Here is a 25,776-nt window from a genome sequence, read left to right as displayed (position 1 = left end):
TTACGAGGGATGGTTTTTATCTTCAAAAATAAAATCCAGTTTTAGTTTTACTACTGAAATAAATCAAAAAATAAGAACCACGTGGGTTCATTTACGTCCGAATATCTACCAAAAGCATTCCATGTTATTCTACATTTTATTTATTCTAGCACTTTATAGTTTGTTTCGAAATTAATAAGAGAAGTGGGAAACCTTTGATCTTGCTACCAAAACCTAGAAAATAAGTTTTATTTTAAAACAACTGGACGTCTAAAATGTTGATGACCTCATTTTAGGATAATTATTATAGTTTTCACTTAATTTATGTCCTGAAACAGAAACGGTTTAATTTTCTGTTTCTGTAATGATCGAAAACATATCCTGGTCAGCTCCAAAACAATCTAATACAACTTTATGTATAAAATTATTTGTATACGATTTAAATCAAAATGCTAGTTAGCTGAATTTAAAAAAACACACATTAAAAAACATAATGCACAGAAGTTTCAAACAGCCATATGACAATATACATAAAGATAACAAAAAACCCAGAAATAATTAAAATTAACATCTCAAAGTGTGTCAAATGTCAAGGTGAAAATATTGATTTAATATTTAGGACGCTAAGTGCTATCCAGGCTTTAACGACATCAAGACAGTTCCAGAGTATGTAAATAAAAGGCATTTTATTTATTTTAGTATAGACCTGAGAGTTGCATACAAATGAAAAACAATTCCATGTTTACCAAGTTTAAAGTCAAGTGGGAGCAAATGCAAGGAAAAGAGAAGGTGGCCTAGAACTGGAGAACCATGCTCAAAGTGGACAGTATCTTTGGACATTAAGTTGAGCCTTATTCCAGTTCAGTAGATAACATCAGTGGTTGTAGCAGCTGTTTGTTGTGGGGAAACATGGATGGTTGCTCTATAGCAACCAGCTATGCTTGCAGGTAGTATTAACATGCAGACAGGGTGTGTTAGCGTTCCTCCTGACAGACCTGTGAATCAGTCTTTAGTGGCAGGAAGCCCAGCTGGTCCAGTTCCACACCAAACTGCTTCTCCTCCTGGGTGTAAAATACAATTTCCTAGATGTTTTTTTAATTTAAGCTTTCACAATGACTGTCCAGACTGGTCAGCATTTTAAGGCTCATTGACATTAAAATGATAAAAAAATACTTTAAAAGAAATGAGGAGCAGATATCAACATGCGTTCTTCAAAGAACCATGACATTTATTAAAACTATCTTATCAGTCAGATGAGCTCTGGACATATGGAAAATATTGCTTAAGATTTAAAATCTTTACTCGTTTCTTTATTGTGAGGTAGAGGAGCACAGCACTGTCTCTGGTGCCAGATTATCTAAGCATTGTTCTGGGAACTGTCACATAACTTTCCAAGCAAAGACAGAGCCCTGTTCGCAAATTACATGTTATGTAGAGTAAAATGATTTTACTCATGTTTATAAACTTGCTTTTAAGATTTTTCCATCATTTCATCACTGAAATGACTAAAAATTAAGTCCATGTTTTTCCAGGCTATGGTGCAATCCTGACAGGGTTGTATAAGAGGTTACACAGTCATTCACAGGAATTTAATCCTGTACAGTTCCTGGGAAAGGTAGCTCAGGCAATTCCTGTCTCAGTATCTGAAACTAAACATTTTCAGTTGGATTTCTGCTTTATTTTAGGCACATGGTCGTTGTGTGCTGCCATCTGATGGTGAGAAACATACTACTAAGCTCAGTGGGTGGTTCTACAGCCATCAATGTCTGAAACTTGATGGCCGCAGTTGTGATGACAACATAATAAGTAAATGTAAGCAGTAGATGTCCAGTGGAGGAAGGAGGATCACTGAGCCGTCTGTTTCAGAGACTGCAGAGCAGGAAGTATGTCGTCCAGGTGACTCACACCTGCAACACACAGAGAGCCATGTCAGCAGATCATGCAGAGGAAAGGAGACAATGTAGTCACTTTAAAGTTTGCCTATAGTAAAGCAAAGTACTTTTATACCAAGAATCTTTAAGATTTCTGTCACGAGGTTGTGGAAAGCAAGAAAAAACTCATCATGTTGCTTCACTTTGATAATGATGCTGAAAAACAAAAGCAGACAACAGAAAAGCAGCTTCATGAAGACCAGCACACAACCTGTAACAAGAATAAACCAGGTGCTGCTGGTGGAATACTGAACCTGTCAATGTCTGCCTGTCCCAGTCCTGGATCCAAGGAGACTAGTCTGGAGACCTGGTTCACAACTTCAGTAGGAGAAGCTTTGCTGTCTAACATCCAATGGAAAGGTTAGCGAGGCTTTATGTGAAACATGGACAACTAAAGCAGATTTTTGAAAGTCACCTAGGTCTAGAACATTTTGGAGGTTCCTCATAGTGTTGGTCATCTCTCCCAGTCGGGTGTAGACCTCGTTCATTCGAGGGTAAACTCCGCTCAGGGAGGGAACGTCAAACAGTTTCTGGAAGTGAGCCACCATGGAAGCCAAGGTGTATCGAGTGGGACTCCTGAGCTTCTGGCAGGACAAGCATGAAGACTTCAGCACCAGGAACAAAAAGCTGAGTTCTAATCTCAGAAAAGTAAAGATTAACCTGTTTATTGTCAGAAGAGGCATTCTCCAGCAGCGCCTCCACCAGCAGCATCATGTCCTCCACCTTAAGTGCTTTTGCATCAGCATGACAGGGCTGCAGTGGCATCAGTGTGGCACTCAGTTTATTCAGTCCGCAATGAAGATCCTGAACACAGGAACAGTCTGTTCAACGCAGCTTCCAGCACTGAGTAAATAGTGAGGCTGTCTGAGTATTTACCCTGAGCATGTGGAGCTGCTGGGACCACTGGTCCAGAGTGGGAAGGACAGCCTGGAATTCTGCTTCCTCCGATTCTCTGGGCCAGCGTTGATACTGGTGCAGCCTGGGGTTGATAATGAGCGTGTTGATCTCAGTCAACAGCTGAAGAGCAGAAAAATTAGAACAAAGCGTTGACAGACAGAAAGTTAGCACAAACTAATCTGCTTAGAGAAAAGCTCACTTACGTGGTGATACTGGACCCATTGCCTGGAGGTTTTGGACTGGTCCCTGCTGTTCCCAGTGAGGTCACTTCTACATCTAATCAGCGCAAAAAAGCAGAGTGCTTTAAAACAAAACTACTTCCTGTTTCAGTTCTGAGCTTTAGATAAATCCTTCAGTAAATCCCTCTTCAGTCAAACACATTCTGAATCAACCAACCATTGCAGTGGAAAGTAAAACATTGATGACATTTGCAGATTTTTCCATAGAGCTTATTTAATATATGTAAAAGAAAATGTAGCTTGGAAAGCTGAAATACCTAGGCACAATGCTGCTTGACAGGAGTTTGGAAAGCAAAATAAAGTCATTTATTTTCCTTGGTACTGATTGGCAGAGATAACGTAGCCCGTAAGTGTTAGCTTCTGCTGTCAAGCCAAGATGGCTTACACTTTGCATATTAATACACATTAAGTATCAATATGCACAGTTGTGTGTGTTGGTGTGTTTTTATTTGTTGATTGAACTATTGAAATAGATATTCATAAATGTGATTCCTAACCTCTGTCAATACTGTATTACCTTTACATGACCCATTTGACCAATAAAGGTATCATTCCACCCTATTTAGAGATGTCCATCTTATCTGGTGTCTCTTTTCTTGGCCTAAACACACACACAGTTCAAAACCATCTTTGGTGACAAACACACCTTGTGTCCAGTTCTGTCTTGAGCCATTCCACTTCTTCCTCCAACTCCTGTATGTGAGAGCGGCTTTCCTTCTGCTGGTCCTGATATGTCTGGGAACAAGCCGAGGAATCAGACCTGCTTTAATAACACAACCTGAACAATAGGAACGGCTTAGGGAATTACCTTGAGGATGGTTTTGAAAGACGGGGAGACAGAGGTCCTCTTTGTAGCTTGATCCAAATGTGTGGACTCCTGTAATCGACTCTGTTGAGTCAGTCGCTGTTGCTCTTCTTTGACAGTCAAATACAGTTTCTTCCTGAGCTGTGCTGTTTCTTCCTCCAGATTGGCTACCTTCTTTTCCAGCAACAGATACCTCCTCTAAAAACAAACAGTGGTGTCATCCCAATTGCCAACTCTCCTAGCTGAGTAAATGAAATGAAGACTTTGGACGTCTGAGTAGACCTGTCGCATCAATCAACCGCAATAAATGATAAATTAAAACGAGCTCAATAATTTCCCTTTTTATGATTTATCCATTTTCTCTCTTTCTACCAAAACTGGATAACAAAAGTCTTAACTAGCCTTTTTTTGAAGAACAATTTTGTTTGCAAAGACTTCATAATTCATTTCATTTGTTGTTTCGTTTTGTTTATTTATTTTGGATATTTGAAAAGACTTTCAGTGTTAAATGTTGATTAGAATTTAAAGTTTATTTATCTTTGTTACATCCCCAAGGCAGTCTAGGGGTTTTGGAGGGGGGGAGGGGGGGGGCTGTAACAATAGATAAGCCAGGAAAAATTAAGAGACAAAAACCAGGAGGGTAAAATTAAAGGGTTTATTCTGGGGGATCCAGAGAAAACTCAAAGATGAAAATGAAAATCTACAAGAAAAGGGAGAATAACAATGAAAACCAGGGTTTCTAGTAGACCAAAATCCTCATTTGCAGCACCACCAAGCTGCAGCACACATGCTGCCCAATTGGCCAAGAGGCCCCGAAAGTCCGTTTCCCAGCTAGTTTTATACTCTGCTCATCAAGAGACAGAGTGAAACCAGCTGGGCCTGCTTAACCCGCCGGAGCTCAGCAGCAACCCGAACTGGGAGGAATCCCACATGCAGCCACCACTGCATGTAACAATCTTCGAAAGGTATTCTTGCATTATTATGCTATTGCAATAATATTACTTCAAAATGACCTCAAAACAACAATATTATTGTTTATCGCAAAAACATCTGGGACAACTTAACGTCCAGCAAAATGTTTTATTGTGACAAGCCTAATTCTGTGCAAAAGTTCAGTTTTGTTTCTCCTTTCACCAGATAAGCAGCTCTGTTTGTCAGTTCATATTGTTTTATGTAATTGTAACCCACATGTATATGTGTGGTACTGTTAGTGGTATTTTATTTCTGTAGGATTTTGTTTTGTTATTTAATGTTCCCAGCAATTTAGTTATATTTTCATTTTGAGTTTTCTTGTCATACCAGAAACCGCCAGCAGGTGGCTTGTGAGTTACACTCTGGTTTAGACAGCAGGAAACTATTAGAAGAAGAAGAAAACCGTAGCTGGCTGTAGCACGTTGTGCGAATTACCGCATGCTATAAGATAAATTCTTGATTAATTCCGGTAACGGTTAAGAGAAAAGAAGATCCGTGACCTGATCCCTTGGAGATTTCAATGCTTATAGTACTTTGTGGGGTAATAGGAATGATGCAAATGGAGAAGTGGTGGAAGAAATAATGGATAGAAAACATTTGGTTTGTCTTAATAATGGAGAAGGGACGAGAATTAATATAAGAAATGGATCAGAATCAGCGTTAGATTTAACTTTAGTTTCAAAGAATTTGGCTGGGATTAGTAAGTGGAAAATATTAAGAGAATCAACTATAGGTAGTGATCACTACCCTATACTTATTGAAATTGGTAAAGAAATAGGAAAAAGTGTTAATGAGAACTTAGAAAGATGGATATTTGGAAATGTTGATTGGGAAAAATACAAAATAATAAATGATGAAGAGATGCAAAAAGTTAATATAGATTTGGATGTTGATATGGTAAATTCTTCTATTTGTGAGGCCATTTTAGGGGCTGCTCGAGAAACAATCCAAAGGAAAAAAGGAATATATAAGAAGAAAATTGTTCCATGGTGGACGAAGGAATGTGATGGTGCAATTAAATATCGAAATAAAGCTTTTAGATTGTTAAAGAGAAATCAGAATTTTCAGAATTTTATTGAATATAAAAGGTCACAAGCTCTGGTTAAACGAACGGTGAAAAATGCAAAAAAGGTTTATTGGAGTAATTTTTGTGATTCTGTAGGTAGGGAAACAAAGATTTCAAAAGTCTGGGGAATGCTAAAGAGAATGAATGGAATTAGAAGGGAATATGGATATCCAGTTCTGAAAGATGGAAATGATATTGCTGTGACTGAGGAGGAGAAAGCAAATATGTTAGTTAAAAAATTTGTTAAAGTTCATAGTTGTAATAATTTAAGCGCAGAAGAAAACCGCAGAAGAAATTGTACAATTAATGAAAATGTAAATTTATTAGAAGAAAATGTAAGAAATAATGATTTATTGAATAGTCCCTTTTCTTTATTTGAATTAAACAATGCCTTAGGAAAATCAAAAAATTCATCTCCAGGAAAAGATAATATTTCTTATATTATGGTTAATAAGCTTAGCAATTCATCTAAGAAGGTTTTATTGGAATTCTATAATAAGATATGGGAAGTGGGTATTTTACCTCTGGCATGGAAAGAAGCAATCATAGTTCCAATCTTAAAACCAGGTAAAGATCAGTCAAATCCAGCAAGTTACAGACCCATTGCTTTAACTTCTCATATTTGTAAAATAATGGAGAGAATGGTAAATGAAAGATTGAGCTACTTTGTTGAAAAGAGGGGATATTTATCAAAATGTCAAAGTGGATTTAGAAAAGGGAGAAGCACTATGGATCCTTTATTATGTTCCATCCATCCATCCATCCATCCATCTTCTTCCGCTTATCCGAGGTCGGGTCGCGGGGGTAGCAGCTTCAGAAGGGAGGCCCAGACTTCCCTCTCCCCAGCCACTTCTTCTAGCTCCTCCGGGGGAATCCCGAGGCGTTCCCAGGCCAGCCGAGAGACATAGTCCCTCCAGCGTGTCCTGGGTCTTCCCCGGGGCCTCCTCCCGGTGGGACGTGCCCGGAACACCTCACCAGGGAGGCGTCCAGGAGGCATCCTGACCAGATGCCCAAGCCACCTCAACTGGCTCCTCTCGATGTGAAGGAGCAGCGGCTCTACTCTGAGTCCCTCCCGGATGACTGAGCTTCTCACCCTATCTCTAAGGGAGAGCCCAGCCACCCTACGGAGAAAACCCATTTCAGCCGCTTGTATCCGCGATCTCGTTCTTTCGGTCATGACCCAAAGCTCATGACCATAGATGAGGGTGGGAACGTAGATCGACCGGTAAATCGAGAGCTTCGCTTTTTGGCTCAGCTCTCTCTTCACCACGACGGACCTGTACAGCGCCCGCTTGACAGCAGACGCTGCGCCAATCCGCCTGTCGATCTCCCGCTCCCTTCTTCCCCCATTCGTGAACAAGATCCCGAGATACTTAAACTCCTCCACTTGGGGCAGGACACCCCCCCTGACCCGGAGAAGGCACTCTACCCTTTTCCGGCTCAAGACCATGGCCTCGGATTTGGAGGCACTGATCCCCATCCCGGCCGCTTCACACTCGGCTGCGAACCGATCCAGCGAGAGCTGCAGATCACGATCTGATGAAGCCAAAAGGACCACATCGTCTGCAAAAAGTAGAGATGAGATCCTAAGGCCACCAAATCGGATCCTCTCAACACCTTGGCTGCGCCTAGAAATTCTGTCCATGAAAGTGATGAACAGAATCGGTGACAAAGGGCAGCCCTGGCGGAGTCCAACTCTCACCGGAAACGAGTCCGACTTACTGCCGGCAATGCGGACCAGACTCTGACACCGGTCATACAGGGACCTGACAGCCCGTATCAAAGGGCCCGGTACCCCATACTCCCGGAGAACCCCCCACAGGGCTCCCCGAGGGACACGGTCGAACGCCTTCTCCAAGTCCACAAAACACATGTAGACTGGTTGGGCGAACTCCCATGCACCCTCCAGGACCCTGCTGAGGGTGTAGAGCTGGTCCAGTGTTCCACGACCAGGACGAAAACCACACTGCTCTTCCTGAATCCGAGGTTCGACTATCCGACGGACCCTCCTCTCCAGGACCCCTGAATAGACCTTGCCAGGGAGGCTTAAGAGTGTGACCCCTCTATAATTGGAGCACACCCTCCGGTCCCCCTTTTTGAACAGGGGGACCACCACCCCAGTCTGCCAGTCCAGGGGAACTGCCCCCGATGTCCATGCGATATTGCAGAGTCGCGTCAACCAACACAACCCTACAACATCCAGAGCCTTAAGGAACTCCGGGCGGATCTCATCCACCCCCGGGGCCTTGCCACCGAGGAGCTTTTTAACCACCTCGGCGACCTCGCCCCCAGAGATTGGAGAGCCCAACCCAGAGTCCCCAGGCTCTGCTTCCTCAGTGGAAGGCATGTTGGTGGGATTGAGGAGGTCTTCGAAGTACTCTGCCCACCGGCCCACAACGTCCCGAGTAGAGGTCAGCAGCACACCATCCCCACTATAAACAGTGTTGGTGCTGCACCGCTTCCCCCCCCTGAGACGCCGGATGGCGGACCAGAATCGCCTCGAAGCCGTTCGGAAGTCTTTCTCCATGGCCTCTCCAAACTCCTCCCACGCCCGAGATTTTGCCTCGCAAACCGCCCGAGCCGCATGCCGCTTCGCCCGCCGGTACCCATCAGCTGCTTCCGGAGTCCCACAGGCCAAAAAGGCTTGATAGGACTCCTTCTTCAGCCTGACGGCATCCCTCACCGAAGGTGTCCACCAACGGGTTCGAGGGTTGCCGCCGCGACAGGCACCGACAACCTTGCGGCCACAGCTCCGATCGGCCGCCTCGACAATGGAGGCACGGAACACGGTCCACTCAGACTCCATGTCCCCCACCTCCCCCGGGACGTGTTCGAAGTTTTGCCGGAGATGGGAGTTAAAGCTCCGTCTCACAGGGGATTCCGCCAGACGTTCCCAGCAGACCCTCACAACACGTTTGGGCCTGCCAGGTCTGACCGGCTTTCGCCCCCACCACCGGAGCCAACTCACCACCAGGTAGTGGTCAGTGGACAGCTCCGCACCTCTCTTCACCCGAGTGTCCAAGACATACGGCCGCAGATCCGATGAAACGATGACAAAGTCGATCATCGAACTGCGGCCTAGGGTGTCCTGGTGCCAAGTGCACATATGGACACCCTTATGCTTGAACATGGTGTTCGTTATGGACAATCCATGGCGAGCACAGAAGTCCAGCAACAGAACACCGCTCGAGTTCAGGTCGGGTGGGCCGTTCCTCCCAACCACGCCCCTCCAGGTCTCACTGTCGTTGCCCACGTGAGCGTTGAAGTCCCCCAGCAGAACAAGGGAGTCCCCAGGAGGAGCACTCTCCAGTACCCCCTCTAAGGACTCCAAAAAGGGTGGGTAATCTGAACTGTCGTTCGGCCCGTAAGCACAAACGACAGTCAGAACCCGTCCCCCCACCCGTAGGCGGAGGGATGCTACCCTCTCATTCACCGGGGTAAACCCCAACGTACAGGCGCCGAGATGGGGAGCAACAAGTATGCCCACTCCTGCCCGACGTCTCTCTCCCTGGGCAACTCCAGAGTGGAAGTATGTCCAGCCCCTCTCAAGGAGACTGGTTCCAGAACCAGAGCCATGCGTCGAGGTGAGACCGACTATTTCTAGCCGGAACCTCTCGACCTCACGCACTAGCTCCGGCTCCTTCCCCCCACCTTTATTATGTTTAGAACATGAAATCAGAAAAGGGCAAGTTAACAAGGAGAGTGTAGTGGCTGTTTTCTTTGATATAGAGAAAGCTTATGATATGATGTGGAAAGATGGATTTTTAATTAAATTGAAAAAAATGGGAATTAATGGATCAATGTTTTATTGGATAAAAGATTTTTTACAAGATAGATCAATACAAGTAAGAATAGGACAACAATTGTCAGAAAAGGTTTTTGTTGAGAATGGCACACCTCAGGGAAGTATAGTGAGTCCCTTGTTTTTTTCTATTATGATTAATAGAAATTTGACAATTTGGAAAGTGGAATGGGGTGTTCTTTATTTGCTGATGATGGAGCAATATGGAAGAGGGGAAAAAAATTAAAGTTTATTGTTAAAAAGATACAAGAAGCAATTAGAATTATAGAAGACTGGTCATTTAAATGGGGATTTAAAATTTCTATAGACAAAACAAAGACTTTATTTTTTACAAGGAAGAAAGCATCTAAAAATTTAAAACTGCAACTATATAATCATGAATTAGAAAGGGTAAGGGAATTTAAGTTTTTGGGTTTATGGTTGGATGAAAAACTTACTTGGAAAAATCATATTCAAAAAGTAGAGAATAAATGTAAGAGAGTTTTAAATGTAATGAGGTGTTTGGTGGGAAGTGAATGGGGTGCTGAGAGGAAGGCATTGAAATCAATATATACTGGGTTAATAAGGTCTGTATTTGATTATGGAAGTATTGTATTTGGGTCAGCATCAGAAACACTATTAAAAAAATTAGATAGTATTCAGTATCAAGCCTTGAGGTTATGTACAGGAGCAGTTAGAACAACTCCAACGTCAGCTTTGCTAATAGAAATGGGAGAGATGCCACTTAATCTCAGAAGATTACAGTTAAAGTCCAATTATTGGTGTAATTTAAAGGGCCATGATGGAAATCATCCATGTCAAGACATTTTAAAATCTAGTTGGGAAAAAGAAAAGAAGAAATTACATTCTTTTGGATGGGAGATAGAAAATGTTATAAAAGATTTTGGTTTATCTGATATAAACATTAGTCAAACAGTTCCTCTTTCACCAGTTTATCCGTCTCTATTTCATAATAAAGTTGTTGATTTAACTTTGTTGGAGAAAAGGAAAGGAGAAAACATTTCAGATCCATATTTGGTTCAATCATATTTAGACAGTAAGTACTATGGATATGTCCAAGTTTTTACAGATGCGTCTAAAAACTCAAATAGCAGTAATGGGGTATCTTTCATTGTTCCAGAATTCAAAGTTAAAAAATGTAAAAGAATTACTGATGGAGTATCAGTTTATACTGGAGAGATGATGGGAATTATTTTAGCTTTAGGATGGATTGAGGAAGTCCGTCCATTAAGAAGCATAGTATGCTCTGATTCAAGTTCTTCTTTATATTCATTAAAAAATAATCATGCTATTAGTAGACCGGATCTTTTATTAGAAATTCAGTTGATAACATATAGAATTCAAGCAATGGGGTTATTAGTTATATTTACATGGATACCATCACATATAGGAATAAGAGGGAATGAGTTGGCTGATAAATATGCGAAACTAGCTTCAAAATATAGTGATATTGATATATTAGTTCCATTTAGTAGAGAAGAAATCAAATCTATTATTAAACAAAAGGTTAAGGAAAGATGGCAGAGACAGTGGGAGGAAGATAGAACTGGTAGATGGATGTACAGTATTCAAAGAAAAGTTGGTGCAATGAGGAGAACGGGACGAAATAGAAAAGAGGAAACAGTTATATCTAGGTTGCGTTTTGGACATACAAGGTTAAACAGTAATTTATTTAAAATAGGAAAACATCGAACTGGAAGTTGTGATTTTTGTGGTCAAGAAGAGACAATAAAACATGTTTTGTTATTCTGTACCAAATATTCTGTTGAGAGAAGGAAATTAGTTTGCCGGTTACAAGAAAATAAATTACAGTTAAATTTACAAGATATATTGGGAAAAATTTCTAATTCTAAAGATATAAGTTATTTAATTAATTATCTTAAGAAAACAAAATTGATAGAAAAGATTTAAGTGTTGTTATTTTATTATTATTATTATTTTTATTTTATTTTATTTATTTATTTTTTTTATTTTATTGTTTTGAGGGGGGTGTATATAGTTAGCGTCCCGATCCACACTCCATTCCAGTAGATGGCGGTAATGCACATCTAAAAGTTGTTTGCCAACCGCCATAAAAAAGGAAAAGAAGAAGAAGAAGACCTGATCCCTGGCAGTAAAACACATTTTTACTGTGATTTTCTCTGGTGAGTGTTGTAACGTGTTTTTGCAACCGAAATTAAGCTAATGCTAACTGGCGTCATAGGCATTACTGCTCATATATTCCGACAAGGAAGAACAGAGAAACGTAAATAAAACCAATCGGAGAAACGTGTGAGATTAAAATGATGATTTTCACTGTATTGCATTTTTTGTTATGTACAAACTAAGAGGTTGGATACAGTGTGATACGTTTGTTTTGCAAGCTTGCCATTAGTTGAATATTATTTTTGTGATAAATGGAATTTATTGCTTCCTGCATACTTTTGAAACTTAATAGTTAATTAAGTTCTATATATATGCAGGTTGGTTTTTTTTAGAACCCCATTCAACTTTGAAGACTGTCCAGCTGCATAGCATCGCAGGCCTGGATTGGATTGCTGAGCTCCAGGTTTCAACCCAAGACCTGGGACTGCTGGATCCGCTGCCTACTTTGCACTGGATAAGATAAGATTTTGGATCCAAAGAAACACATGGCCATTTAACAAAGACTTGACTGACTGACTTAAATTACTGAACTAAGAAAACAAAACTTCCAAAGGACGAACTGAACTATAAGGAATCTGAACCAAAAGAAAATACACTGCCTGATAAAAAAGGTGGACACTTTATGTTGGAACAAAAAAAAACTGTACCGTAATATTCTGTTTCAAGTTGTATTAAATAATCTGTTCATTCTTGATAATATGGTTGTTTGTGCTTATTATCCTCCTTTTTGAACTTAGAAAGATAGACTAACTGTAACTTCAACATTGAAATCTAAGTTTCTCAACTTATCTATTCGTAAGTTACACTAGTTGGTTACATAATTATCAAATTTTCTGAGACGCAGAACTTTGGGTTTTCTTTCTTTGCAAGTCTTAACCATCAAAATTACAAGAAATACAAACTTTAAATATTTCACTGTGTGTAATTGCTCTATATAACTTTCTGAATGACAGAAAATCGTGAAGTTTTTTTTCTTTTTTTTACCGTATTCAGTTTTTTTAATATATATGCCTTTATAAAAGTTTCTGTAAATACTTGGACATAGGAAACATAGCATTTTTTCTGGCCAACAGCCAACATATATGTGCCAGAGAAGAACAAAAACTCAGTAAATCACCTTAGCCTCTTTGTTTTCCTTCTGCAGCTGCTGGGTGTGGCTGTGCTGCTGGACCGCCTTCCCCAGGCAGCGTTCCTCCAGGTGCTGAACTCTGCTCTTCACCTCATCCAGCAGCCCCTGCAGCTCAGTGGCTCTTTGGGACTGCTGAGCTGCATGACTCATGTGTTTCTGTACCTCCTCTCTAACAACATGCAGAAAAGTGTCACTTAGTTTGCTCTCTAATGTCCCCATATCTTCAAATATCTACGTAGTTCTAATCAAGAGCAAATTAAATATCTGACAGATTATCAATTAGAGTGAGAGATGGTTGCATTGAAGGTTGCAGAGCATATTACTGATTTCCATGGTCACCACTCAATGACCATCAGATGCTGATGAGATTGGGTGACAAGAGGACAGGTGGTCCACACAGAACCAGATCCATTATTAAAGAGCCAGAGCTTGCGGACGTCGCGGGTTCGACTCCCGGTCCCGACGACCTTTGCCACATGTTCTCCTTCAAAAATAGCGCCGGCTCAGCTGGCTGCCTGCAGACGCAGCTCCCGTTGTGTGTGTGTTAATCTGTGTAACTGCGAAATATTTTCCCTGCTGGGATGAATAAAGTAATTCTTCTTCTTCTTCTTCTTCTTCTTCTAACTGCTGTTTGTTCTCCAGCAGGATGAAATCTGCCAGCCAAACTGATGGTTTCAGTTACTTCATATTATAGATTAAATATTGGTGAAGAAATAGAGATACAAAAATATTTTTTGTGCCCATTAGATTTCTAAACCTCATACTGTGGTTATTGGCTGAATCGTCTACTCTGAAGCAAGGTATTGCCATCAACTTCAAGACATAACATAGATTATCTGAATATTCTGAAAAAATACAGCTGATTTAAACACAAATTCTACTTATTGGAGTTCAAAGCTGTGCTTTCTCACAAGTCCTGCCAGAAATTGCAAATACAATGACTAATAAGGTTAGTACATTCGCACAACTTGTTCCACGCTGTGTTTGAGGGCATCCGTTCCAAACTTTGCAGCTCCTCCAGAGTTACTGGCGCTCTTCTGTTTAAATTCAAAAATATCTGATTTATTTGAAAGGAAAATGAAATGTTACCGCAACTCATATTCAAGTGTCTTCAAAGAGTTGTTATGGATGCTGTGAGCAAAAAGGATCTCCAGTAGCAGTCAGTCAACAAATCTCAAGAGGTTTCTGACTGAAAATTTCTTTTGTGGCTCAGCTAGGATTTTGTCTTGTAGTTGAGATGTTGTTTGAGCTTTTAAGATTCTAATAAGTGGCTTCCAGTTGTAAAAAACACAATGTTGCCATGGTTATGCTGATGCATAAGTTGCTATGATTAGCAACTATCATAAAGTTAAAAAAAAAGACACGTAAAACACCAGAAGGAATTATTTTTGTGAATTGTCCAAAGATTCAGTGTTCGAACAATTCACAAATATTATTGGAACAAATTGTACTCACACATGCCGCTGCCATGAGCGGCACAGTTAGTAGTGAATCACCCAACATGGTGATTTGAGTAACAGACGTACTTGAGCTGGTTGTTAGACTTGACAAGCTCCTGGATGAGCGTCTGTCTCCTCTCAGAGTCCATCAGCATCATCCTCAGAGTCATCCTCAACTCATTCGCTGACTTCTTGTCCAGCAGGACCAAATCTGTGGGACACATACAGGTCCCATCATCAAGAAATGTGCAAAAAGAAAAACCACATCAGACATTGCAGCTGTGAACCATCCATTTCAGAAACAAATCTCCTCACCTGTGAGATTCCTATTCTCCACAGGATCCGCAAAGAACACAGGCTTAAAGCCGTGATGCTGCAGCAGTTTATTCACGTCATCCCACTCTACCTGCTCCTGCTGCAACACACAGCCACAATCAGCATCACTCAAACCTGCTACACATACATAATGAAGATTTAAGTGGTACCTGAAACTGCCCATAGGTCCACAAATAAACATAAGTCTTATTTGTAATGCATGGAAAATGCGTTGTTCTGGCTTCTGTAGCCATTCTTAAGCAGTATGCAGCTGTTACCAGTTTAACTCCTAAATAAATGTGTTCCTATGTGAACAGGAGCTGACCCTCCTGTCAGTGATCCCACCTCTGAGAGCAGAGGTCTCTATTACAACTCAACAATGGAGGAAAGGTGATCCACCAGGGGAGGGGCCCTCCACTTCACACACAAACACACTAAAAGGTGAGGAGGAGTCTTACCGGCTTCATCATCTTTACAGCCCTGCAGGAAACAAAGCAAAAACAGCTGGATCAATACCACAGCCCTCTTTTAGCAGCAATAAGTGATGCCTTCGAGTGTAATGAGTAGAGACCCATTTTTTACATGGTGCCACTCTAGAAGAAAAACTCTCAGCTCTTGGAATGAACTCCTCCAGATCAAATTTTAAACAGTCACTCTCTTATCAGTTTACGTAACACCTGATACCATTTACAGTTGACTGATAAGCTGAATTTTAAGGCCGTTCCTTTAATTAGCCTTTTACTAATACATTTTAAGTTTTAACCGACGTAGAAGACCGCAGTGAAGTTAGTTTCAAGTTGGATATTCGATATTCGAGCTCCGCGGAGTAAGCGGCGTTTAGCTCAAGGTTGATCCGATTTATGAACGTTACTGTCGGCCAGCGGTTCTCTATCGCTCCCGGCCGCAGCGCCCGAAGGTTCACTTAGGGACTATCAACAAATTACCGAACCAAACATTCCTATCAAAGAAATGTTAATAAATGCCTTGAATTGTAACCAACTAACTAATTGTCATTGCTAATTCATGCTTTTACATGAGCCAAAATAGCATCTATAAAATTTTAAAGTCATATACAATATTTTCAATAATTTTAATATTAAATAATATAATGTTTTCTTCAATAGCTTCCAGGTCATGTGACCTAATGACTCAAAATCACTTTGAAATAATTATAATAGTCTCTATAGATGAGGCACAGTCATTTGTTTTCCATTTTTGATTAATTTTCCATTTTTTATTAATTTTTCTTGTCAAAATTGAGGGTTTTTATTCAATAGCTTCCAGGTCATGTGACCTACTGACTCAAAATCACTTTGAAATAATTACAATAGTCTCTATAGATAAGGCACAGTCATTTGTTTTCCATTTTTGATTAATTTTCCATTTTTTATTAATTTTTTTGTCAAAATTGAGGGTTTTTCTTCAATAGCTTCCAGGTCATGTGACCTACTGACTCAAAATCACTTTGAAATAATTATAATAGTCTCTATAGATAAGGCACAGACATTTGTTTTCCATTTTTAGCCATTTTCCATTTTTTATTAATTTTTTTTGTCAAAATTGAGGGTTTTTCTTCAATAGCTTCCAGGTCATGTGACCTACTGACTCAAAATCACTTTGAAATAATTACAATAGTCTCTATAGATAAGGCACAGTCATTTGTTTTCCATTTTTAGCCATTTTCCATTTTTTAGGAATTTTTTTCATCAAAATTGAGGGTTTTTCTTCAATAGCTTCCAGGTCATGTGACCTACTGACTCAAAATCACTTTGAAATAATTACAATAGTCTCTATAGATAAGGCACAGTCATTTGTTTTCCATTTTTAGCCATTTTCCATTTTTTAGGAATTTTTTTCATCAAAATTGAGGGTTTTTCTTCAATAGCTTCCAGGTCATGTGACCTACTGACTCAAAATCACTTTGAAACAATTACAATAGTCTCTATAGATGAGGCACAGACATTTATGTTTTATGTTTTTATTTTATAATTCTTAGGAATATTTTCCTTAAAGTTTAAGATTGTTGCTTAATAGTTTTCAGATTACGTCATAAAATGACTTCAAATCTCTTTGAAATCATTCAAGTACACTTTATACATCACACATAGCATCAATGCCAAACAAACATATTACATTTTCATTTTCCACAGATATTTTCAAAAAGTATTTCGAACAATAATGAACACAGTTTCTAGTTTCAAGATTAACTACACAATACACATTTCCAACTGCCTTTTTTTTTCTTTTGAAATTCTGTGCTCTTCATATTTATGCACAGGGCATGGTACCATCGGTCACAGTTGTCACACTGGATCTGTTCACAAATACAAGAAAATATACATGTTTAGCAGTACTGAACTTACTCATCTCCTGTCACACAGTTTGGTGTTTACTTGCTTGTCATTTGTTATATAAAACATTTCATGGCTCCCAAGAGTTATTTCCTGTGTCTACTTCTGAAATTTACATTGACAACTCTTGATTTCTCACCCAGTCTGTCATTCCAGGGCCAGACCCCGGGGCTTTGTATGCAGCGCACATCGCACACCAACAGTGGTCATCGAATACTGTAATCAAGAAGAAATATACAGCATAATATACAGCATATTCAAACAAGATATATATATATATATATATATATGTATAAAACAAAATAGCTAATTATTTCAGAAAATTCATTTAAAATTATTAATACTTGGAGATTACTTAAAATACATTTGTAAAGTAACTTCTCTAAATTATCAAGGTTGCATATCGTTTAGGTATTTTTGTCTGTTTGGATTGGCACTGTTGGTGGTTTATATTTTGTTAAATGGAATTTGCATTTTGTAATGTTTTTATGTTTTTATTGACCTCACGGGCTGCAGGAGCTAATGAGGGCAGACCCTATCTAAGTTGACAGAGTCATTGAAACAGTGAATTAATCGAACTGTCAAGATGTGCTTGTCACAAAGAAATCAAAACTTAGTGTTCCCCAGCGAAAGCAGCGAGATCTGTTTAGTTTTGTTATCTTTATTGTAAGTTCATGTTTTGTATTCCAATGTTTGTATATGTTTTAGTTTTCACATTTATTGAGGTTATTGTGGTGACTTTGATGATGGTGGTTGATCTTAATCAAATAAAATAAAAAACCTTAAATTCACCAGTCGAGACTGGTTCAGTAATGAAAGAGATGGGGAGATTCTAAAATATATATGTGTGTATGTTTATGTATTGTAAGTCGAAATGAAAGACATGCACATATGGTATACCTGATGCATCAAGGATTTGAAGAGCGAGAGTTCTTCTTTCACTTTTCATTGCCTTTTTTGTTGTGTCAAAATCTACATCTGGCATCAGAGGGAAGGCTTCCATCCAAGCTTTTGCCATCTAAAGAAAAAAAAAAGTTTTTAAAGACTTTTTTTATTGCATTATAATGCATCAGACTTAAAACATTCATGTGGACATATATAGTGTATCCACACATACTAAAACAGGTATGTTTGTTAGTACAGATACCTGTAGTGAAACATCTAAATGTTTCAACATTTAGAAGATGATGGAAGAAATGTAATTACAAATACTGTGTGGCATGTTGCACTGACCCCAGTTATGGGCTACTGTTGGGGGAGTCTGTATTCCTCCAAGTGAATACACACTCTTTCCACAATTCCGAAAGCCCATTTTAACTAACCATAGAGACTGTATTTGATGATAGACAACTTTTCTCTATAATAATTACACAGTGTCCACACTTGTATAACAAAAAACATGAACTCGTTAATTTACTTTGACTACAATAACTCCACAGCTGCTTCCGTCTTGTTGAATAGGGTGGCGCATTGTCCCCCCTTTCCATTGGATCCCAACCCAGTCTGTTTTTCCATGGCATGTCCTTCTCATTTTGAAGTATTCTCTGGATAACAAACAAAATGATTTGTGTAAGAGCAATTGTATTCTGTAATTACACTCATAAGACAACTCACGCTTTCCTCTTATCAGTTTCTATTAACAACAACAATGTTAAGTTTATTGAAATTAATATTTACATAAATATTTAAATTAATGTAAATATTTTTTACACAATATATTTGTAAAAAATATTAAGGATAATATATTTCCATAATGTATTCTTAAATCTGAATGTCACATACATTAAGATTTTTAACTCAATCTCTATGTGGTCACTTTGCAAATTTATTAATTTTTAATACATTTTAAAAATTTATTAGAGCTTTATTTACTGTATTCTTTTAGCTGCCTTTTGGGAGTCCACAAGCTCAGATGATACTTGTGCAGGATCTATTAGGAACACAGTTCTGGCTTCTGCATTGATGTACTAAAACAGATCAACAAAGGAAAGGGGCATAACAAAGAAAAATTTCATTAAAACTAATGTGAATATGTCATGCTCTATCCAAACCATAAAATGAAAAAATATTTATTATAGACAAAAAATTACAAACCAGCAACTTCCAGTGATTGTTGTTCACAAGGACAAATGACAGAACTGCTTCATAGTTGTCAAAGTTTACCTGAAATGGCATTTAAAAATGTTCAAAATTTAAATGTTAACATAAAGAAAAACTTTAAGCACATGTCTCGCAATTAATCTTTTCCCACATGTCAGTATTTACTTTTACTTAAAATTTTTCTTTTCAATGACAAGGTGTTTTAAAAATGATAAAATAATCAATACACTGTTTTACAAGAATTAAGGTGTTAAATATTGCCCTGTACAGGCTGCTGTGGGATGGTGTAAAGCTTGCAGTGATGTTGATGTTAGTTAGTAGGACACATACAAGATATCAAATGAAATTACTTAGCCAAGATTAATGTGGGTGCAACTAGATCAAGATTCTTACTTCTACTTTATTAAATGATTGACATTTACATTACTCTGAAATCCTATATGTAGTGTCTAGTACAGAATTTTTTTTTAAATGTGGAATTAATTATGTAATGTTTTCTAAAGAAGTTGTCCAGCCTTACTGCCATGTTCAGCTCTTCATTTGCATGGATAACCATATATATGACACTTATATTTGGAACTTGCATGGCAGTGAACAATTACATTAATTTTGTCAAGTGTTTCAATGTTTAAAACAGCCAAGTAGTCAGTAAAACATGGCAATTCTTTCAGAAGACTCTTTTAAAACCAACTCAGCTTTTAATTCAAACCTTTTCAAAAAACTAAATCTTGTTCTTCTTTTTATCAACAAGCACACATATTTGCCAAAAACACATTACATATGATTTCATGTTAGAAGTAATTTTGTTGTCAATTTTGTAGCTCTGTGTAAATGATGTGTAACTGTGAAAGTTCTGTTCATTCATCTTATAATGACATAATATAGCAACAAAGAAATCCATTACCTTTGGTAAACTTTGTCTAGGAAGCTCAGTTCTGTCCCCGAACAAAATCACACCAGCTGAGTAGTGATTCAGGATGTAGAAGGTGTCCATGACTCCCAATGCATGGGCAGCCACATGCAGAAGGCTTTCAAAGATCTGCACAAGGAATATCAGCATTTCCACATATTAAACATGCATCCAAAAGTCTTCTCATACAAATCTCAAAATTGGTTTGTATTAATATTGAAAATGAAGATGTTTTATAAATGACTGAAACAAACACATACCTCCCCTGTCAACCACTGATATGGTCGAAGAGTGCACAAGTCAGAATGATGAATCACAATGCTCCGACCTTTAATCTGTGACGGAACAACTGCTACTACAACTTCTGTGTCACTCTTTTTCCAAAGCAAGGTTAACTGCAAATCAGATATACAAAGAAAAAAAAATCAAAACATTTGAAAGTAATACAATAAAAATGTATATTTTACAAAATTTAAATAATACTTTATGCTAACAGCCAGCCATAATAAAGACAAAATCTATACCAGACTGCAATACATAGATGTCAATTATGTTATCCCATGTTAACCACATTATGAAATTGTGAAATGCAGGCTATTATTACTTGTTTACTTCTAATGAAATTTCAGAAATGAATACTACAAAAAAATTTTATCAGATAATTTCATTGTTTTTAACAAACTAATTCTTTATGTGGAACTGCAACAGAGCCTCAAAGGTAGGTGAAACCTTACCTGTGATTCTTTATTATTATCATCATCATCAGCTTTGGTGATTTGTTTGTTTGTGCCTTTGGAAGTTCTGGGATTGGGTAATGTCTTTGGGGGATTGAAATACTTGGATTTGGTCTTTGTCTGACCAGCAGAACTTTCCCTCTTGTTCCATTTTTCTTTGGGATCATCCGCCGGTTTAGTCAAAACTCTGACAGTTTTGTCCAGAAGTTTGTCTGGCAGACCATGCTGCATAACATGTTCAACATACCGACCTTGTAAAGATGTATACAATTTTGTGATGAAGTCTGCTGGTCTGAGGTACTTTTTTTTGGCCAAGATGTTCTTTTTTACCAAGCCAAACCACAGCTCCACATGGCAGTTTGTTTCTCTTGATTTGCTTGTTTTATTTGTTGCAGCAGATGTGGGTGTTTTGTACCGTGTTAAGTCGCCAAGTAACATTCCGCTCCACAGTGGGATGATTCCCATGTAGTTCTTCACAAGCACATCAACTATACCAGGACAGCAGTAATGATTTTCTGTGATCTCTGATTCCTCGGACAGAATGTCAACCTGAGCTTGGTCCCGTAAAACTTGGAAAGTCTTTGTAAATGGTGAGTTAGCAATAATGCTGTTGCTTTTGTCACTTTTGCTGTGTTGTGCTTCTGCTGTATGCTGGCCATCTTCATCTTTCTCTGACTTGTTGTTGGAGATACAGCTGTTGAGGTATGCTTGACTTGTTTGTACTAAGGGGTTGCAATGCTTTGCATCAAATAGTACACACATGTTGTAAAACACCTCCATGGCAAGTTGGAGGTTATTGCAGTTTAAAAGGGATGCAAAACAATAGCTTGCATACTCTTTTAAGCCTCGATCACGGGTCTTTTTCCCAAAAGCTTGTGTAACAGCCTTCATAATATGGGCAGAGCACAAGTGCAATACTGTGAAGTTTTTCATTATAACTTTATGTTCATGCACAATCTCAAACGCTCTATGTAGGTACTGTGAAATATCCTCCTTGTTAAAGGCTAGTAGCACACTATTAATGAGAGCCCAGCTGTAGTCAGTTTCTATCTGTGCTATTTTGATTTTGGTAGTGTGGGTCAGTTTTCTGTTGAATTCCATCAACCAGTGTGAAATGGAAGGAACAGTATGGCTGTTGGTCAGTAGCTCAGTTATGGGCAAAGGAGGTTTGTCCTTGCCCATCCCTGGCAAAACCATAGCATAATACAGAATTTTTTTTTCCTGACCAGGTATTTGTTGTACAACACTCCCTGTGGCATCAAGGTGGAGGGTAACAGGTGATGAATTTCTTAGATGGTGGGCCAATATCTGTAATCCAGTGTCTGTTTGTAAATGCACTGCAAAAGGGTCAATGTGAAGTTGTTGGAAATATCCCTTGGAGTTTGAATTAATGCTTGTTTCTTTAATCAGTTTTTGTGTTAACACGAGCTCAAGTATTATGTCATCATGGAGTCTTGTACTCTTCTTTAATTCTGATGAAATTTTTCTTAAAACATCTTTAGTGAGGCTTTTCGTAATGTTCCCCGCTGTGATTTCTTGGATTGGTGTCTGCCTCAACTTTGAATAGTAGTATTTACTGACACCATCTGCTACAGCTTTGGCTATCTTACCTCTTTTTAAGTATTTTGCTGGTCTGAATCTCCATTCTTTTTTACCATGTGTCACCGAACCAAGCCGTTTCACAATAAAAGAGATTTCGCTGTCAAATGGTTTAGGGATGTTCTTCTTACTAAAAGTAAATTTTAGTCAATTTTGACGTAAAAAATTAATAAAAAATGGAAAATTAATCAAAAATGGAAAACAAATGACTGTGCCTCATCTATAGAGACTATTGTAATTATTTCAAAGTGATTTAGAGTCAGTAGGTCACATGACCTGGAAGCTATTGAAGAAAAACCCTCAATTTTGACGTAAAAAATTCCTAAAAATTGGAAAATTAATCAAAAATGGAAAACAAATGACTGTGCCTCATCTATAGAGACTATTATAATTATTTCAAAGTGATTTTGAGTCATTAGGTCACATGACCTGGAAGCTATTGAAGAAAAACCCTCAATTTTGACAAGAAAAATTAATAAAAAATGGAAAATTAATCAAAAATGGAAAACAAATGACTGTGCCTTATCTATAGAGACTATTAAAATTATTTCAAAGTGATTTTGAGCCATTAGGTCACATGACCTGGAAGCTATTGAAGAAAAACCCTCAATTTTGACAAAAAAAATTAATAAAAAATGGAAAATGGCTAAAAATGGAAAACAAATGACTGTGCCTTATCTATAGAGACTATTATAATTATTTCAAAGTGATTTTGAGTCAGTAGGTCACATGACCTGGAAGCTATTGAAGAAAAACCCTCAATTTTGACAAAAAAAATTAATAAAAAATGGAAAATGGCTAAAAATGGAAAACAAATGACTGTGCCTTATCTATAGAGACTATTGTAATTATTTCAAAGTGATTTTGAGTCAGTAGGTCACATGACCTGGAAGCTATTGAAGAAAAACCCTCAATTTTGACAAAAAAAATTAATAAAAAATGGAAAATGGCTAAAAATGGAAAACAAATGTCTGTGCCTTATCTATAGAGACTATTATAATTATTTCAAAGTGATTTTGAGTCAGTAGGTCACATGACCTGGAAGCTATTGAAGAAAAACCCTCAATTTTGACAAAAAAATTAATAAAAAATGGAAAATTAATCAAAAATGGAAAACAAATGACTGTGCCTTATCTATAGAGACTATTGTAATTATTTCAAAGTGATTTTGAGTCAGTAGGTCACATGACCTGGAAGCTATTGAATAAAAACCCTCAATTTTGACAAGAAAAATTAATAAAAAATGGAAAATTAATCAAAAATGGAAAACAAATGACTGTGCCTCATCTATAGAGACTATTATAATTATTTCAAAGTGATTTTGAGTCATTAGGTCACATGACCTGGAAGCTATTGAAGAAAACATTATATTATTTAATATTAAAATTATTGAAAATATTGTATATGACTTTAAAATTTTATAGATGCTATTTTGGCTCATGTAAAAGCATGAATTAGCAATGACAATTAGTTAGTTGGTTACAATTCAAGGCATTTATTAACATTTCTTTGATAGGAATGTTTGGTTCGGTAATTTGTTGATAGTCCCTAAGTGAACCTTCGGGCGCTGCGGCCGGGAGCGATAGAGAACCGCTGGCCGACAGTAACGTTCATAAATCGGATCAACCTTGAGCTAAACGCCGCTTACTCCGCGGAGCTCGAATATCGAATATCCAACTTGAAACTAACTTCACTGCGGTACTTAGAAGAGTGAAACAGACCTTAAATACGACGCTAACTCCGGCTTCTTGGCACGGCCTCTCGTGAGTTAAGGTAGCTAAAGGGAAATAGAACAGAATAGCATCTGTAGCTAACAATAAAGTAGAACATTAGGTATAATAATGATAATAAACATTTATAAATACAAAACGCCATAAATTACCTTGCCAACCAACTCCATACAACCTTGCTGCAAACAGCAGCGCGCTTCCGCAGTTCAAACTGTGCGTCCTGACGCAATTATTGTAAACAAAAGGACTTTAACCAATCCGCTGACAAATAACAAAACAGCGCTTTATTGCCCCACGACCACAAGATGGCGGTAACATGACAGTTAAACTAGTCCCAATGACGGATTTTAGGCAGTTGTTCAATAATAGAACGAATATTATATAATATTATTTACAAAGATGAACACCTCTGGTTGATATTACAGTTGAGGAAAACATCAAGGTGCTATAATAAAATGATCTCCCTCTACATGATGTCTGACCTTTCTTGTCTCTAGCAGGGGGAATCTCTTATGTCAGTATAGTGATGTGCTCAGCAGAGGAATTGGAGTATCCATGGAGTCAGAAAGCAAAGGTCATTGTCAGTTATTAATGGCTAGATGAGAGCAAAGAGTCTGGCCACTCACTGTGTCCCTGCATGCATCATCTCCACTGAGCAGAAAATTAAAATGGAAATTTAAGCCTTCAGAGTCAAGGATTCCGTTGACCTGTGCTGTATGATTTTGGTAGCTGCTTACATCACCTTGATGCAGCCCGGACCACCCAGCTTACTGACACTTCAACCTAGAACCATTTAAAAGTGCACATTTATTATATTCGGCCCCCCTGTGTGATTAATGTGTAAAACTATCTACAGATTACATCTACAGACCGAAGGGTTTTGTCCTTCCTTCATTGAAAAAAATGCTCTAGTTCAGTTAGATTGGATGGAGATCATCAGTTTCAAGTCCTACCAGAGACCCTCAATTGTATTTAGTCCTGGACTTTGATTAGGTCATTCTTACACATATGCTTTTTAACACATTTAAGCCGTTCCACTGTTGTCTATCCGGCATGTGATGTCATCTAGTTGGTCATCTAGTGGTCATCTAGTTGATGTCCTGAAGCAGAGGTATAGATTATTCAATTCAATTCAAAAATACTTTATTGATCCCAAAGGGAAATCAAAAGTTGTTGTAACTCATATTAACTCAGATTCTTCAAATAGTTATTGTTGATAGTGACTGCTGTGGGACAGCTCTCTTGTAGTAGATTGTGTTACAGAAAATTTGAAGTAGCCTCTGACTGAAAACACTCTGCCTTCCCAAGACAGTCTCATGAAGAGGATGGTCAGGGTTGTCCATAATATTCTTGATTTTATGAAGAATCCTCCTTGGCATCATCATATCCATAGGTTCCACAGTCCCTACAACAGAAGCAGCCTTTTTTAACAATCTGTTGAGCCTTTTTTGGTTCCTGGCTCTGATGCTGCTGCCCCAACAGATAACAGAAGAGATGACCCTGTAAACAACACACTTATGGAAGATCTGTATCTTGAAAGATCTTAGCTTCCTCAAGAAGTACAGTCAGCTCTGTCCCTTCTTATAGACGCTTCACGGTTGCAAATCCAGTCCAGTCTGTTGTCCGGTTGAAT

At 38.4% G+C, this 25,776-nt stretch overlaps 3 protein-coding genes and 2 long non-coding RNA genes across 6 annotated transcripts; 1 reads left to right on the top strand and 4 right to left on the bottom strand.

Annotated features, from left to right (window-relative positions):
- Positions 1–650: 650 nt before the first annotated feature.
- Positions 651–24,452, bottom strand: cep70 (centrosomal protein 70). Of its 2 annotated transcripts, XM_028010247.1 has the most exons (15): positions 24,296–24,452; positions 24,135–24,190; positions 15,178–15,199; positions 14,720–14,819; positions 14,492–14,615; positions 12,954–13,134; positions 3,855–4,049; positions 3,693–3,781; positions 3,011–3,083; positions 2,787–2,927; positions 2,571–2,714; positions 2,326–2,494; positions 2,165–2,252; positions 1,987–2,066; positions 651–1,886 (listed from the first exon to the last, which is right to left on the bottom strand). In XM_028010247.1, exons 3-15 carry the CDS (start codon positions 15,187–15,189, stop codon positions 1,825–1,827), a joined length of 1,458 nt encoding a protein of 485 aa, XP_027866048.1. In that variant the 5' UTR covers positions 15,190–15,199; positions 24,135–24,190; positions 24,296–24,452; the 3' UTR covers positions 651–1,824. The 2 variants fall into 2 exon arrangements, with proteins under 2 accessions (XP_027866048.1, XP_027866049.1); XM_028010248.1 differs by lacking the exons at positions 14,492–14,615; positions 14,720–14,819; positions 15,178–15,199; positions 24,135–24,190; positions 24,296–24,452 and adding an exon at positions 14,055–14,463.
- Positions 5,062–12,154, bottom strand: LOC114140426 (uncharacterized). Its single transcript, XR_003594580.1, has 2 exons — positions 11,792–12,154; positions 5,062–5,323 (listed from the first exon to the last, which is right to left on the bottom strand). It is a non-coding gene; the product is annotated as an uncharacterized LOC114140426 (long non-coding RNA).
- On the top strand, positions 11,789–12,533 carry LOC114140427 (uncharacterized). Its single transcript, XR_003594581.1, has 2 exons — positions 11,789–11,835; positions 12,154–12,533. It is a non-coding gene; the product is annotated as an uncharacterized LOC114140427 (long non-coding RNA).
- On the bottom strand, positions 16,625–20,204 carry LOC114140425 (uncharacterized). Its single transcript, XM_028010251.1, has 7 exons — positions 20,075–20,204; positions 19,165–19,233; positions 18,943–19,037; positions 18,488–18,614; positions 17,971–18,088; positions 17,210–17,286; positions 16,625–17,033 (listed from the first exon to the last, which is right to left on the bottom strand). The coding sequence occupies exons 1-7, from the start codon at positions 20,162–20,164 to the stop codon at positions 16,923–16,925; spliced, it is 687 nt and encodes a 228-aa protein (XP_027866052.1). The 5' UTR covers positions 20,165–20,204; the 3' UTR covers positions 16,625–16,922.
- Positions 20,230–21,742, bottom strand: LOC114140423 (uncharacterized). Its single transcript, XM_028010249.1, has 2 exons — positions 20,815–21,742; positions 20,230–20,475 (listed from the first exon to the last, which is right to left on the bottom strand). The coding sequence occupies exons 1-2, from the start codon at positions 21,703–21,705 to the stop codon at positions 20,314–20,316; spliced, it is 1,053 nt and encodes a 350-aa protein (XP_027866050.1). The 5' UTR covers positions 21,706–21,742; the 3' UTR covers positions 20,230–20,313.
- Positions 24,453–25,776: the final 1,324 nt, after the last annotated feature.

This window comes from Xiphophorus couchianus, chromosome 24 (genome assembly GCF_001444195.1).
Source record: "Xiphophorus couchianus chromosome 24, X_couchianus-1.0, whole genome shotgun sequence".
In the NCBI taxonomy this organism is placed as follows: domain Eukaryota; kingdom Metazoa; phylum Chordata; class Actinopteri; order Cyprinodontiformes; family Poeciliidae; genus Xiphophorus; species Xiphophorus couchianus.
The sequence above is the reverse complement of the archived record's forward strand: the minus strand, read 5'-3'. Positions and strand labels throughout refer to the sequence as shown.

Excerpts from the sequence above, each read along its gene's own strand:
- cep70 (XM_028010247.1), bottom strand. Across the intron at positions 14,616-14,719 it reads GGAGAATAGGAATCTCACAG|ATTTGGTCCTGCTGGACAAG; the intron begins GTGAGGAGATTT and ends TGTGTCCCACAG. Across the intron at positions 2,715-2,786 it reads AGCAGCTCCACATGCTCAGG|GATCTTCATTGCGGACTGAA; the intron begins GTAAATACTCAG and ends TCCTGTGTTCAG.
- LOC114140425 (XM_028010251.1), bottom strand. The coding sequence starts at position 20,164 with ATGGACACCTTCTACATCCTGAATCACTACTCAGCTGGTGTGATTTTG. Across the intron at positions 19,038-19,164 it reads ACAATCACTGGAAGTTGCTG|TACATCAATGCAGAAGCCAG; the intron begins GTTTGTAATTTT and ends GATCTGTTTTAG. Across the intron at positions 17,034-17,209 it reads GCCCTGGAATGACAGACTGG|ATCCAGTGTGACAACTGTGA; the intron begins GTGAGAAATCAA and ends ATTTGTGAACAG.
- LOC114140423 (XM_028010249.1), bottom strand. The coding sequence starts at position 21,705 with ATGAAGGCTGTTACACAAGCTTTTGGGAAAAAGACCCGTGATCGAGGC. Across the intron at positions 20,476-20,814 it reads ATAATAATAAAGAATCACAG|TTAACCTTGCTTTGGAAAAA; the intron begins GTAAGGTTTCAC and ends TCTGATTTGCAG.